This window comes from Rhinopithecus bieti, unplaced genomic scaffold, assembly GCF_001698545.2.
Source record: "Rhinopithecus bieti isolate Rb0 unplaced genomic scaffold, ASM169854v2 scaffold_13400, whole genome shotgun sequence".
Taxonomy (NCBI): domain Eukaryota; kingdom Metazoa; phylum Chordata; class Mammalia; order Primates; family Cercopithecidae; genus Rhinopithecus; species Rhinopithecus bieti.
In genome coordinates this window covers 2,469,626-2,482,119 of record NW_016807991.1, presented here as the reverse complement: position 1 = coordinate 2,482,119, position 12,494 = coordinate 2,469,626, and the positions used below count along the sequence as shown (strand labels likewise).

At 56.5% G+C, this 12,494-nt stretch overlaps 1 protein-coding gene across 2 annotated transcripts in view; it reads right to left on the bottom strand.

The window, feature by feature from the left end:
- TTYH2 (tweety family member 2) overlaps positions 1–12,494 on the bottom strand; it is a 54,118-nt gene that overhangs the window by 11,698 nt on the left and 29,926 nt on the right. For both annotated transcript variants that reach the window (XM_017884791.1, XM_017884792.1), the window contains exons 5-13: positions 11,090–11,185; positions 10,511–10,583; positions 5,450–5,519; positions 5,133–5,188; positions 4,535–4,627; positions 4,206–4,298; positions 1,888–2,030; positions 995–1,180; positions 428–506 (exon numbers count right to left, since the gene is read on the bottom strand). In XM_017884791.1, coding sequence (XP_017740280.1) covers positions 428–506; positions 995–1,180; positions 1,888–2,030; positions 4,206–4,298; positions 4,535–4,627; positions 5,133–5,188; positions 5,450–5,519; positions 10,511–10,583; positions 11,090–11,185 — 889 coding nt within the window. The remainder of the gene's footprint in view (positions 1–427; positions 507–994; positions 1,181–1,887; positions 2,031–4,205; positions 4,299–4,534; positions 4,628–5,132; positions 5,189–5,449; positions 5,520–10,510; positions 10,584–11,089; positions 11,186–12,494) is intronic.

Below are 12,494 nucleotides of genomic sequence, written 5' to 3'. Positions count from 1 at the left end.
CACTGCACTCCAGCCTGGGCGACAGAGCGAGACTCCGTCTCAAAATAAATAAATAAATAAATAAATAAATAAATAAATAAATAAATAAATAAAGGCAATTACTTAACCAGGACAGCCACCCCAATTAGCAAGTGTTAGATTAAGGTGGACTACTGTGACAGTGTCGTTACGTCCTTTTGCTGGATGACAGGTATGCAGTGGGCTGTGTCTTGTTCCTGCCTGGTTAGGGGAAGGAGTGAGATTTCTTGTGTCTTTGCAATCTCCTTAGCAGACTGCCTGGGATACCCGCGACGGTCTGGTTTAGTGCGTATTCAATTACAGAACTGTTTCATTTTTTTCTGCCTTTGGGGACAGGATTCACTTGGGTTAGCAGGAGGTTTTGTCTTTACGTATTACCCCAACAAGGAAGGGCCAGAGCCCCAATTACCGTAGGCGGAGGGGAGGCTCTCCCGATGAGTGGCACGTTCTCGTAGCGTGGGTTCCTACCAAAGAGCATGGCTTGGTTCCTGTGGGGATGAGAGGAGAGCTCAGGAGGGGATGGTGTGGGAATGGGGGTGTGTGCAGATTTCTACAGGAGAGTCCTATGGGTGAGTACATGGGAGGCAGGGGATGGACCTGAACCACAGATAGAGTGGAGGAGGTGTGGTGGGCAGATATGGAGAAGAGCACCTTGGGAAGCCTGGGGACAAGTGGCTGATGGGCAACGAAGGCTGAGAGCAGCATGGCCTGGAGAAATGCAGCTTCTCGGGCCTGGGACCTGTCCCATCAGCTTGTGGCAGAGGCTGCTGACATCAGTGGGTTCTTCCCCCAGCACATGTGGGTGTGAAGGGGTGACCAGATGCTCCCAGGGGGCTTTCCCTCCAGGCACCCTGTGGCTGTAGTGGGGACCACGGGTGGCCCTGGATGCCTTCCTCCCCACACCTGGCGCTGTAGACCCCACCCAACATGCTGTCCAGGCAGTGCTACCCAGCCTGGGTGTGTGAGCAGGCCATACATGTACTCGGAGACAGGCGCGTTGGAGATGGTCTGAGCAGGGGGCTGCAGGCTGGTCTGACTGCCCAGGCCACTGCTGTAGCTGCAGAAGCTGTGAAGCTGTCCCCTCGGGGGATTGTGGGCCGCCATGCGCCAGGCTTGGGGGTTAAAGGGGTCATCATCATCAATGTCGTCGTAGTCTCTGTTTCTAGAACAACGGGTAGAAGATGGCCAGCTGTGAAGGGTGAAGGAGGCTCCGAGGCAGCCAGGTCCTGTCCTGCTTCCCTGCCTTTCCTGCCAGGACTCTCTGGCCATGTGTGTCTCCTTGAGACTCCTTTAAAACACGGTCCCTGGCCTGCCTCCTGCAGATCACTCTGGCCCATTCCTAGCTTCACGACCAGCTCTTCCAGGCTCCCCACCATGCTGACCGTGCGCATGTGGGTCCTCCCTACCCTGCGTCCTCTTGTCTAATCTGCTCATGAGGTGCCTATACACCTTCTGTCCCTTCCCATCTCCTCAAGAGGACTGCAGGCTCCCTGAAAACAGTGACCCCATGTATCCTTCTTGGTATTCCCAGGGCACCCCTCCCAGCACCGGGAACTCTCCTCATTCCAGATCACAAAGTCCTGGTGAGAAGAGAGGAGAAGGGAGGCGAGGCTGTGGCCTGAGGGCTGTCACCACCCTGGGCCCCAGCTCCGGCTCTGGGCCCCACCGAACTCCTTTGGAGCGTCTGTCTGGACTCTTGGGGAAGCTTCTGTAGAAGCCAGCCAGCCTGTTGGGCTGAATGCCCAGGCCCTCTGCTGCCCTCCTCAGTCCTGGGTTATCAGCTAAATCGTAGAGCAGAGGCCCCTGTCTGCTGCTCTCCCAGGAGACCCCCAGGCCGCGGGAGGCTTCCCTCCTTACTAGGCAGCCCACCTGCTGGTGAAGTGCTTCCAGGCCCTTGGCCCCGCACAGATCATGGTGGAGAAGGCGAGGGCGGCCAGGAAGGAGAAGAGGCCAAGGTACAGCAAGCCCTGGAGGCCGTCGTAGCAGGTGCCAGCAAGGGCATCCAGATAGTCCTGGAGGAAGAGGAGGGACATGCAGCTAGTGAAGGAGCAGGGGCAAAGCCTGGGGGCCAGGCTCTCCTCTGGAAGCCCCTCTCCCCTGAGACTGGACCCGGGGTCTCCCGGCTGCTCCCCATCCTGAGCACCTTGTAGCACCATTAAGGATCCACACTCTGGAGCCTAACACAATGGGGCTTCTTGGGTTCACTCTGCAAACATTTGCTGAGCACCTACTGAGCGCTAGGCACTAAGAAGCTGACTCTGAACAGGGCAGATGAGGTTGCAGGGTGGGGAACCAGAGACGGGGGCACTGAAGCTGAGGCCAGGATGGCAAGAAGCAGCACACTTTGAGAAGAGGGGGCAAAGGGGACAGGCTTGGCCTGTTCAGGAAAGAGAGAGAACACAGGCCAGCAGGAGATGGAACTGGAGGGGCCAGGTCATGCTAGGCCTTGCAGGGCAGGAGAGGAGTACGGACTTTTATAAGGGGTCAGAAAGACATCGGAGCGTGTGGGAATGGAAGGGATGTGATCCAATCTAGTTTGCAAAAGGACTGCTCTGGCAGAATGTGTGAAATGGGTGGTGAGGGGGCAAGAGAAAGTGGGAGGAGGCCACTGTCTGCTGGAGGAGCAGGACCGGGTCATGGTGGAAGCCGTGGAGAGAAAGAGAAATGGATGGATTCAGGGTACAGCTCAGAGGAGAGCTGCCAAGACTTGCTGGGGATTAGTGTAGAAGGGGAAGGAGAGAGGAGACAGGGGTGACTGCCATGTTCTTAGCTCTGACGTCAGACTACCAGGATCAAAACCCAAGCCCCCGATGTGCCAAGTCAGGACTCTTCAGTAGGCCACTTTACACACACACACCACACACACACACCACACACACACACCACACGCACCCCCCACATGCACACACACACCACACACGTGTGCACAACACACATGCACACATACCACACGCACACATCAGACATGCACACACCACACACATGCACACACCACACACCCCACATTCATACAGCGTACAGGCCACACACACATGCACACACACACGCTGCATACCACACATGCGCACACAACACGCCACATAACCACACACACATGCTGCACACACACAACAGCACAGACAACCCATACACATGCCCACACAGACATACACATCACCAAGTGCACCACACATGCACGGGCACACACAGATATAGCATATGTATCTATGTGTCTATCCATACATGCGGCGTGCACACCACGCATGTGCACACACACACATGCGTGCGCAGCACATAGGGTATATCTATGCCGTCCTACTCCATTACACACCGCACACACACACGCCACGTGCCGCACACACAGAGTATTCGATGCCGTCTATCCATACACACGCACCACACACGCACTGCTGCACACACATAAGCTACCTATCTATGCATCTATCCATACACACACACACGTGCACACACACATATCTATGCGTCTATCCATACACACACACGCGTGCAAAAACACACACACGTGCACACACACAGTGCTATATCTATGCGTCTATCCATACACACACACGCATGCCAATTTCCTAGGAAATAACATGTGTCTCACAATATAACTGTGAGAACTGGATGACATACTGGATATAAAATGCACAGAACAGGGCCAAGCATGGAGCTGACAGCTATGATGATGACAAAGACTGTCTGCACTAAATCCACCTGGGATGTGAAAGCTGTCCCCATACACTGGCTCACTGCTTGGGGTGGGGGGCTCTCATGTGCTCGCCATGTGTTCCTTGCATCATTGTGTCTGTCTGATATTCCAAGTTCCTGGAAGGAAGACTCTGGCAATGGGATTGGAACATCCATTTGCAACCCAGGGAGACAGATGTGTTGAGCAAATGGCCAGGAGTCTGGACAATGGGGAATAGCCTCCCTCGTATTGGTCAGGGTCCCCCAGTGACCCACAGCCAACCGGATACAACCCTCCCATCCCTGACCCCTGGTCCCCTGTACTGAGTCTCCCTGTCTCAGCCCTCGGAGAAAGGCCAGGCACACCCTCCCTTCCCACTGTCTGGCTTCAGCTCCATTCCTGGGCCTGAAGGGGGCCCAGGCCACCACTCTCCTCAGCCTCTACTGGCTTTTCTCTGGAAGGTGTGGCCTGCTGGGTGCCCTCACACTCTCCACATGCCCCCAGGGCCCCCATGCACCTTGTGGAGCCCTCGGCAGTCCACCATGGCTGTGAGTTGGTGAAGGCTGGACTCTGAGGAGTTCAGCAGGAGCTGGATTGCAAGCAGGTCTTCCTGAAGCAGGAAGAGAGACAGAGACACCGAGGGGCTGTGGAGGAGAGCTGGCGGAGAAAACCACCACAGCAGCTGTGCTCAGGGGCCTCTAGAGCCAAGGGTGGGAGCCGAGTCATGGGGGTGGGAGCACAGAGAGCCAGCAGCAAGCTGTGCACAGCCTGGCCCTGGGGCTGGGGTAGGGGAAAGGGCTGTCAGGATTCATCTGGGGCTCCCCTCTTCCTGCACAGCTGCCTTACCTCTGCGGTGGAGAAGAGGGGCACGGCAAACTGCAGCAGCCCCGCGACCTGGATCTGCATGGTGGTGAGCGCGCGCTGGAAGGTGGTCAGGGTCTGGGCCAGGAGAGACACAGCCCCACCGTGAGGCTCCATCTCCCAGGAGCCCCACAGCGGCCGAGGGGCCTATGCTCCTGCCCCTCCCACCTGGCTGCAGCTGCACAGGCCTTCCACTTGCAGGAAGTCTCCCCCTACTCCTCTGGCTTCTTGAAAGCTGCACAGTCTTCTCCCTGCTTGCAGCTCAGATGTGGTCTTTGGACCAGCAGCCCTGGCCTCACCTGGGAGCTTGTGAGACGTGCAGAATCTCGGCCCCACCCCAGAGCTGCTGCACAGCATCTACATGGAACCAGCTCCCCACTGAGCTGCACACGCGTTAACCACCGATCTAGAACCCATGACCAAAAGCAAGCTCCCCCCACTGCCCCCACAGTAGCTGCTAAGGAGAGGACCACGGTGAGGCAAGGAAGGCCCTGCCACCTCCGCCATCCTGGTCAGTGGTGGGGCTTAGGGTCAAGGGGGAATGGCTGTGGGCAGGGTGAGGGCAGGCCTCGGGGGGCCGTACCTGCTGGAAGGGGCTGCTTCCACTCTGGCTGCAATACAGGTAGTAGCGAGTCACCTCTGCAGGGCAACAGCATGGCATTAGGCAGTTCACAAATGACCAGATGAGATCTCTACCATCCTTGGTGACCAAGCCAGACCTCCCTCCCCGTCCCTGAGCTCCCAAAGGAGGCAGTTTCTAGGAAATGGCCTAGAGCAAGAGCTGGACTTGAAGTTCAGGGCTGAGGAGGGGTTGGATGGCTGCAGGGCTGAAAAGAGGTACGCAGGGGCACACAGTCTGGCCACCCATGCATCCACAGCAGTGGCCTGAGAGTGCGTTACCTGTGCTGATCTGGCCCTCCGTGATGTTCAGGATGAAGGTGTCAGGAGCCACACAGAAGTCACTGGTGGCCTGAGTGAGGGAGAGAGGGACGGGGTGGAGGAAAGTCAGATACCAGGACATCAGGCCCTGGGAGGAGCCAGGAGCCCATCACCCCAGCCCCTTGAGCTCCCTCCCAGGTGGCAAAAGACAGAGTCTGGAGCCAGCCTCCTGGGTTCAAACCTGGCTCTGCCCCTTCCTAGCGCTGTTACCTTGGACAAGTTACTTATTCTTCCTGTGCCCCGGTTGCCTCATCTATGACATGGAGATGATAATGCTATTCACCCAATGCATGTAAAGTGCTCAGAAAAGTGACTGGGGTGGAGGGCATGCTGTTACTCTTATTCCCAAATGCCTCTTCTGGGACAGACCCTTGGGGGCCAGCATCCTGGGCCCCAGGGCAGCTGCAGGCTGTGTGTGTAGGAGTTCATTACATCATGGCCTCATCGGCTCATGTCTGTTTTACATTTTGTCTTGCGGTGATCAAGTCCTACAGGGACGGGTGGACAATCTATGAAGGCTCCCCCAAACTTTTTCTAAAGAACGAGGTTGGTGCTGAAGCATCTGTGAGTCTTGGGGGTAGGTCCTCACCTGCCAAGACACGGGGTGGGAAGGGCATGGAGCTGAGAGGCGGCTGCCACGTACGAGCTGGAGGGCCTGGCCCCACAGCACAGCCTGGCTAGGTGATTGCTAAGGCCCATGCAGCAGGGTGGGAGCAGACATAGGCCCCAGGAGAGGCGTCAGCAAGTACATGGCCTCTAAGCCTGGCGCACCCCAGATCTGGCCTGGGGTGCTCTGGGGACTGGAAAAATGGGGGGCCTCTGCCTTCTAGAGTAGCCAGGGAGAGCTCAAGTCCTCTGGCCTGTTCCTAGGGGCGTCCCCCTCCTCTGGTGCATGCTCCCTGGGCAGGGGACCCCTCTGAGTGCCCTGCTCTGCCGGTGGCTCTGTCCTCCTTCAGGAACCACTGCCTCAGGGGTCACAATGGAGCATCACTCACTAACTTGCTAAGTTGATAGACATTTATGGAGTACTTCCTTGGTGCCGTGCAGGGTTCTAGCAACTACAGGTTAGTGCATCACAGCACTTACAGTCTAGGAAATGTGTGTATAGCGAGGGTGGGGAATAACATGCCCCTCTAGATACAGAGCTTCCTGAGAGCCCCATGTGCACACGCACACACACACACACGCATGCACGCATGCACTTAAGACCCTGGGAGAAATGCTTTATACACAAACCACTAGCATTCATAATACATCAACCTGGCCTATTATTACCTATCAGAGCTGTGGCGCCAGCAGGCCTGGTGGTGTGCCCCCACCCCCTGGCTGGAGTGGCAGAGAGTGCAGCCAGGCCCAAGTGGAGGATGGGGAAGTCTTGGGAAAATAAAGAGCGAGGCCACTATCTCAGTTTGGGTCACCCCCGAGAAGTTTGGGAACCAAGAAAGGAGAGGGACAGAGGCTCCAGTCCAAGGCTCCACAGTGACGTGGTCCTCCTGCCTCCCTCCTCCCCCTCCCAGGCCAGGCCTGCTCTTCACACCCCCTGGCCACCCTGGAGCCTCCATCTCCTGGGATAGGTGCATAGGATGGTTTGGGTTGTGGGACTCAGCGAGGAGTCAACTCTCCTATTAATGAAGACAAACACCTGTGTGCGTGTGCATGTACGTGTGTGATGCATATGCACTTGTGTGTATACGTGTTGATATGGTTTGGCTGTGTCCCCACCCGAATCTCATCTTGAATCCCCATGTGTTATGGAAGGGACCTGGTGGGAGGTAATTGAGTCATGGGGGCAAGTCTTTCTCATGTTGTTCTCGTGATAATGAGTAAGTCTCACAAGACCTGATTTTTTTTTTTTTTTTGAGACAGAGTCGCGCTCTGTTGCCCAAGCTGGAGTGCAGTGGCATGATCTCAGCTCACTGCAACCTCCGCCTCCCGGGTTCAAGCAATCCTCCTGCCTCAGTCTCCTGAATAGCTGAGATTACAGGCATGCACCACTATGTCTGGCTAATTTTGTGTTTTTACTAGAGATGGGGTTCTGGCATGTTGGTCAGGCTGGTTGTGAACTCCCGACCTCAGGTGATCCACCTGCCTCGGCCTCCCAAAGTGCTGGGATTACAGGTGTGAGCCACCACACCTGGCAGATCTGATGGTTTTAAAAACGGGAGTTTCCCTGCATGAGGCCTCTTTGCCTGCTGCCATCCATGCAGGACGTGACTTGCTCCTCCTTGCCTTCCACCATGATTGTGAGGCTTCCCCAGCCATGTGGAACTGTGAGTCCAATTAAACCTCTTTCTTTTGTAAATTGCCCAGTCTTGGGTATGTCTTTATCAGCAGCATGAAAATGGACTAATACACGTGTGCATTACTCATGCCATGGTGCTGGGGATGGCAGGAGAGGGGACAGGAAGGAGGGCACTGAGCACAGTTGGGGCAGGTGGGAGAGGCTGCCCATTAACCCCCCCAGGCGATGGCTGAGCCTGCAGGCAGCTCCTGAGAATGGAGGTGTGGGTCTGAACGGGCGCCCCGTGACCCTAGCATGATGATGATGAATGCACAGGAAGCCAGCGGTGGCCACTGTTTATTGGACATTTTCTGTGTGCCTCCCAGGATTAACCCACTCATCTTTCCCTAGCAACAGCCCTTTGAGGTAAGTCCTGTTATTCTCCGTGTTCACCTAGGAGGAAACTGAGGCACAGAGAACCTCAGGAACCTTCCTGGGTTTCCACTGCTGGGAAGGGTTGAAGGGGGGATGTGGGCCTAGACAGGGTGGCTGCAGAGGCCACACTCCCACTCTCTGACTCAGGGGCAGGCCTGGCTGCCCCTTGGCTGGAGGAATTCCCCGGAGCGCTCTGTCCCTGGGCTTGGTGGCCAAAGCACTTGTGACAGCCCTTGCCTCCCTCCCTCACAGCTGAACCCATTTCCTCCCCCTTCCTTCTTCCAGGGCTTCCCAGCCTCTCTGCCTGCTCTAGTCCCTCACCCTAGACACCTCCTGACTAGCAGTGCTGACCACAAGGGGTGGCCCCAGGGCCTGGAAGCTCAGAGCTCGGCTGCTCAAGTCCTGCCGGCCCTCCTCTCCCGCCTCACCCGGAGCAGATCTCCAGGGCAGCCCTCTGTCCTCATGGAGTCCTTTCTAGGGACAGAGAGGGGTAGGGGTGGGGGGCGGAGAGGGGAGGCTTTGTCAGTCCTCTGGCCCCATGGCTGTCAAAACAGGCCTCAGAGAGCAGGCTGGCATTGGGAGGCCACACAAAAGCTCTCCACAATAACCCCGGGACAGCCGGCCACCCTCCCCGCCCTCCTGGCTCCTCCTCACCCGGCTTCCTATTAAAATGCAGCAGCATCTCCAGCCCGTCAAAAGCCCATTCAGCTCCACCGCCTGCTCCCCCTCACACACACAAGGGCCTGACTAGAGGAATTAGGGAAATGGCCTTTCTCCCTAGCTCCCCGCATTCCAGGGCGCCCAGCTGGGAGATTAAATGGCCTCTGGTTTTCGTGAACACTGAAGCCTGGTGAGAGGGAGGAGCCCCCACTGGGAGGGGTGGCCACCACAGGGCAGCTCACAGCGGCAAGCTGGAAGCCACTGTTGCCTCCAGAAGGCAGAGGCTGCCCAGAAAGCGGGATGGGGCCCTGGAGGAGCTCGCCGTGTGCTCCCTGTGGCTTCCCTGTGCGTGCCCCTGGCCCCAGAGGAGAGGCTGCAGGCCAGGCAGCAGTGTGCGTCACCCTGGCCAGCAGTGGCACTGTTTACAGCCGTCCCAGCTCCTGCATGCTTTCAAACGTGACTTGGGCCTTTTCTCTACCAGTCCTTGGTCCGTGGTCACTGCACTGGGGTGGCGGGGAGCAAAGACAGGACATGCCCTCTCTTCTCGCTTCTGCATAAGCCTCTGCCTGAGGTGCTGTCAGGCAGTGCCAGAGTCCCTGAGGGCACTGTGTCCACACCCAGAGCTAGTGGCCAACCCCCAAGCCATTGGACAAGGTGTGAGTGTGGTTAGGGAGCTTCTGGTACAAGCCACGCCCATCTTATCCTATCAAGCCCCAGGTCACTAGGGCAGAATAGATGCATATCCCAGGGTTAGTCTGCGGCCTTTGAATCAGGGAGGAGTTCCTTGAATTTCCCTGGTAAACTGTGTTCTCTTCTATTACATGCATGTGCCTGAACACACACACAAGCACACACACACACACAAACACACACACATACACACATACACGCACACTAACACACACACACACACACACACACTGCACCTCCACTGTATCACAGTTATCTGCCTACAAGTCTTGCTTCCAAAGGCTGGAACTTTGTCAACAGCAACCATCACGTCCTCTTGGCTTCCACATCCCCAGGCGTCTTGTACCATCGAGTGCCACCCAGCAAACAATGTCAGCTGAGTGAATGAACAGCCTCATGCATACAGCTTAGTGCCAGCGTTAGGTCCATTAAAGATCATGTGGACCTGCACAGGAAACCCCCACTTTTTTGTTTTTTAAACCATTTTGAGGCATCACATCCAGAAACATACAGCACGTGTGCTTCAGACCGCGGGAGTCCTGGGACATTGGGATGGAAGGCAAGTCAGACACCGCAGTCTACAGTCCCAGGGCCCGGAGAGCTGGCAAAGCAGCAGCTTCTGATACGGGAGGGATTCCCTGGTCTGAGGCTCAGACCCCTACACATTCTCAGGAGACCCGGTCAGTTCTTCACACCTAGAGAGAAGCCCCTGGTCACCCAGGCACGCCTAAGCCTAAGCATGCGTAAGCCTAAGCATGCCTGGGCGGCCGGGGGCTTCTCTCTGGGTATGAAGCATGAGTGTCTTATCCTGGCTCTGACCCTGGGCAGGCCCCTTCCTTTCTCTCGGCCTGTTTCCCCATCTGTAACGAGAGGGGCCGGTTCAGATGATGCAAGTCCCTTTGGTTCTGAGATTCTGGGATTCTAGGTTAGGAGCTGGGACCGGAAGCTGGCCCTGCTTGGAGACACACTGGAGTATCCTGGCAGACCACGCACCACCCACCCCTCCCCCAACTCACCACTGCCGCAGCGGCATCAGCGGCCAGGGATGCCCAGCTGAGAAGCAGGGTCAGTGCCCCGCAGCACAGCATCCTAGGAGAGAGGCAGGTGACAAGGTTGGCAGGCAGGGTCCCCTTCCTCTCAGCCATCACTCCGCCCACCGTGCCCCCCAGACCCTTGCAGTGGATCCAAAGGCAGCCTCAGTCCCTGCCCTGACATGGGCCATGCTCACTACTAGGAAAGAATCATGGAGCCCAGGTCTTTGGGGCTAAAAAGACCCAGGCATCAGAGCACAGGCTAAGGGGGCAGTGTTGGCTAAGATGGCCGGAGGCTTTCATGCGTGGGCCCACGTTTCTTAGCTGCTCAAGAGTCAGGCCCAGAGAAGGAGGAAAGCCTAGCGCTTGCTCGTTTGGTGACCAGATGGTGAGTTGGTGGCTGCTGTCTGTCTCCTCTGCTGAGTGCTGAGGACGGGGCAGAAGGTGGCCTCAGGCAGCCTGGCTGTTTCCCCCACACTCTGGAGCTGGCCAGGCCCTCGTCTCTCTCTGATGATGGCATCCTGCCCAGCTCTTTGTCCCAGGTCCACGGGTAGGGATACTCACGAGGCCAGGAGACACTTGGAGCGCTTGGCCAGTCCCAGGCAGGCCATGAGGCAGATGACCAGGTCCAGGATAAAGAGCAGGAGGTAGGAGAGCCACCTGGGTAGACAGGCAGGGATGGTCAGGAGCAACAGGGTGGACGTCCTGACCTGCTGGCCACCTGGGAGGCCTGCACAGCAGCCCCAGGACCCACTGGACCCTTTACTACAACACACTGCCCAGAGCCAGTGAGCACCCAGCATGTGTGGGCTGAAGGCTCGGGAGCTGCAACCCTACTGCTGCCTGGACAAAGCTGTCACTTCCCACCCCCTGCCTTCACCTCCAGGCTGAGTGTCAAAACCAGCACTGTGCACTAGAACTTTCCCCAGTAGAGGAACTGTTCTAAATCCCTGCTGTGCAGTCTCCTTTGCCACTACCCACAGGTAGCTACTGAGAACTTGAAACATGGCTTGTGCAACTGAAGAAATACATTTTAAACTTTACTTAATTTTAATTAATTAAAATAGCCACACATGGCTGGGGCTACCACCCTGGACAGCACAGCTCTGACGTGTCTTTCTGCAGCCTCCCAGCAGGCGTCTCCTAGGACCCTGCTTCCCTTTGCTTCTAGAACTCTCAGACAGTATCAGACCAGCCAAGGCCTGATGTTTACAGCCACAGATCTCACACAGCCCCTAAGGTGCCTGCCTCTCTGACAAACACTCAGTCTGGCTCCCCAAGGCCTCCCATCTTGCCCCCTTGCTGGATGGGATCCATAACTTAAGACTTTTAGGTTCAGGCCAGGCGCAGTGGCTCACGCCTGTAATCCCAGCACTTTGGGAGGCCAAGACGGGTGGATCACTTGAGGTCAGGAGTTCAAGACCAGCCAGACAACATGGTGAAATCCCATCTCTGGCTCACGCCTGTAATCCCAGCACTTTGGGAGGCCGAGGCGGGCAGATCACGAGGTCAGGAGATCGAGACCATCCTGGCTAACACGGTGAAACCCCGTCTCTACTAAAAATACAAAAAAAGTAGCCGGGCGTGGTCGCGGGCGCCTATAGTCCCAGCTACTCGGGAGGCTGAGGCAGGAGAATGGCGTGAACCCGGGAGGCGGAGCTTACAGTGAGCCGAGATCGCGCCACTGCACTCCAGCCTGGGTGACAGAGCCAGACTCCGTCTCAAAAAAAAAAAAGAAACCCCATCTCTACAAAATATACAAAAATTAGCCAGGTGTGGTGGTGGTGGGCGCCTGTAGTCCCAGCTACTCGGGAGGCTGAAGCAGGAGAATCACTTGAAACCAGGAGGCAGAGGTTGCAGTGAGCCGAGATCACGCCATTGCACTCCAGCCCGGGCAACAGAGTGAGACTCCATCTCAAAAATAACAACAACAAAAGACTTTAGGTTCTTTTTTTTTTTTTTTTTTTTT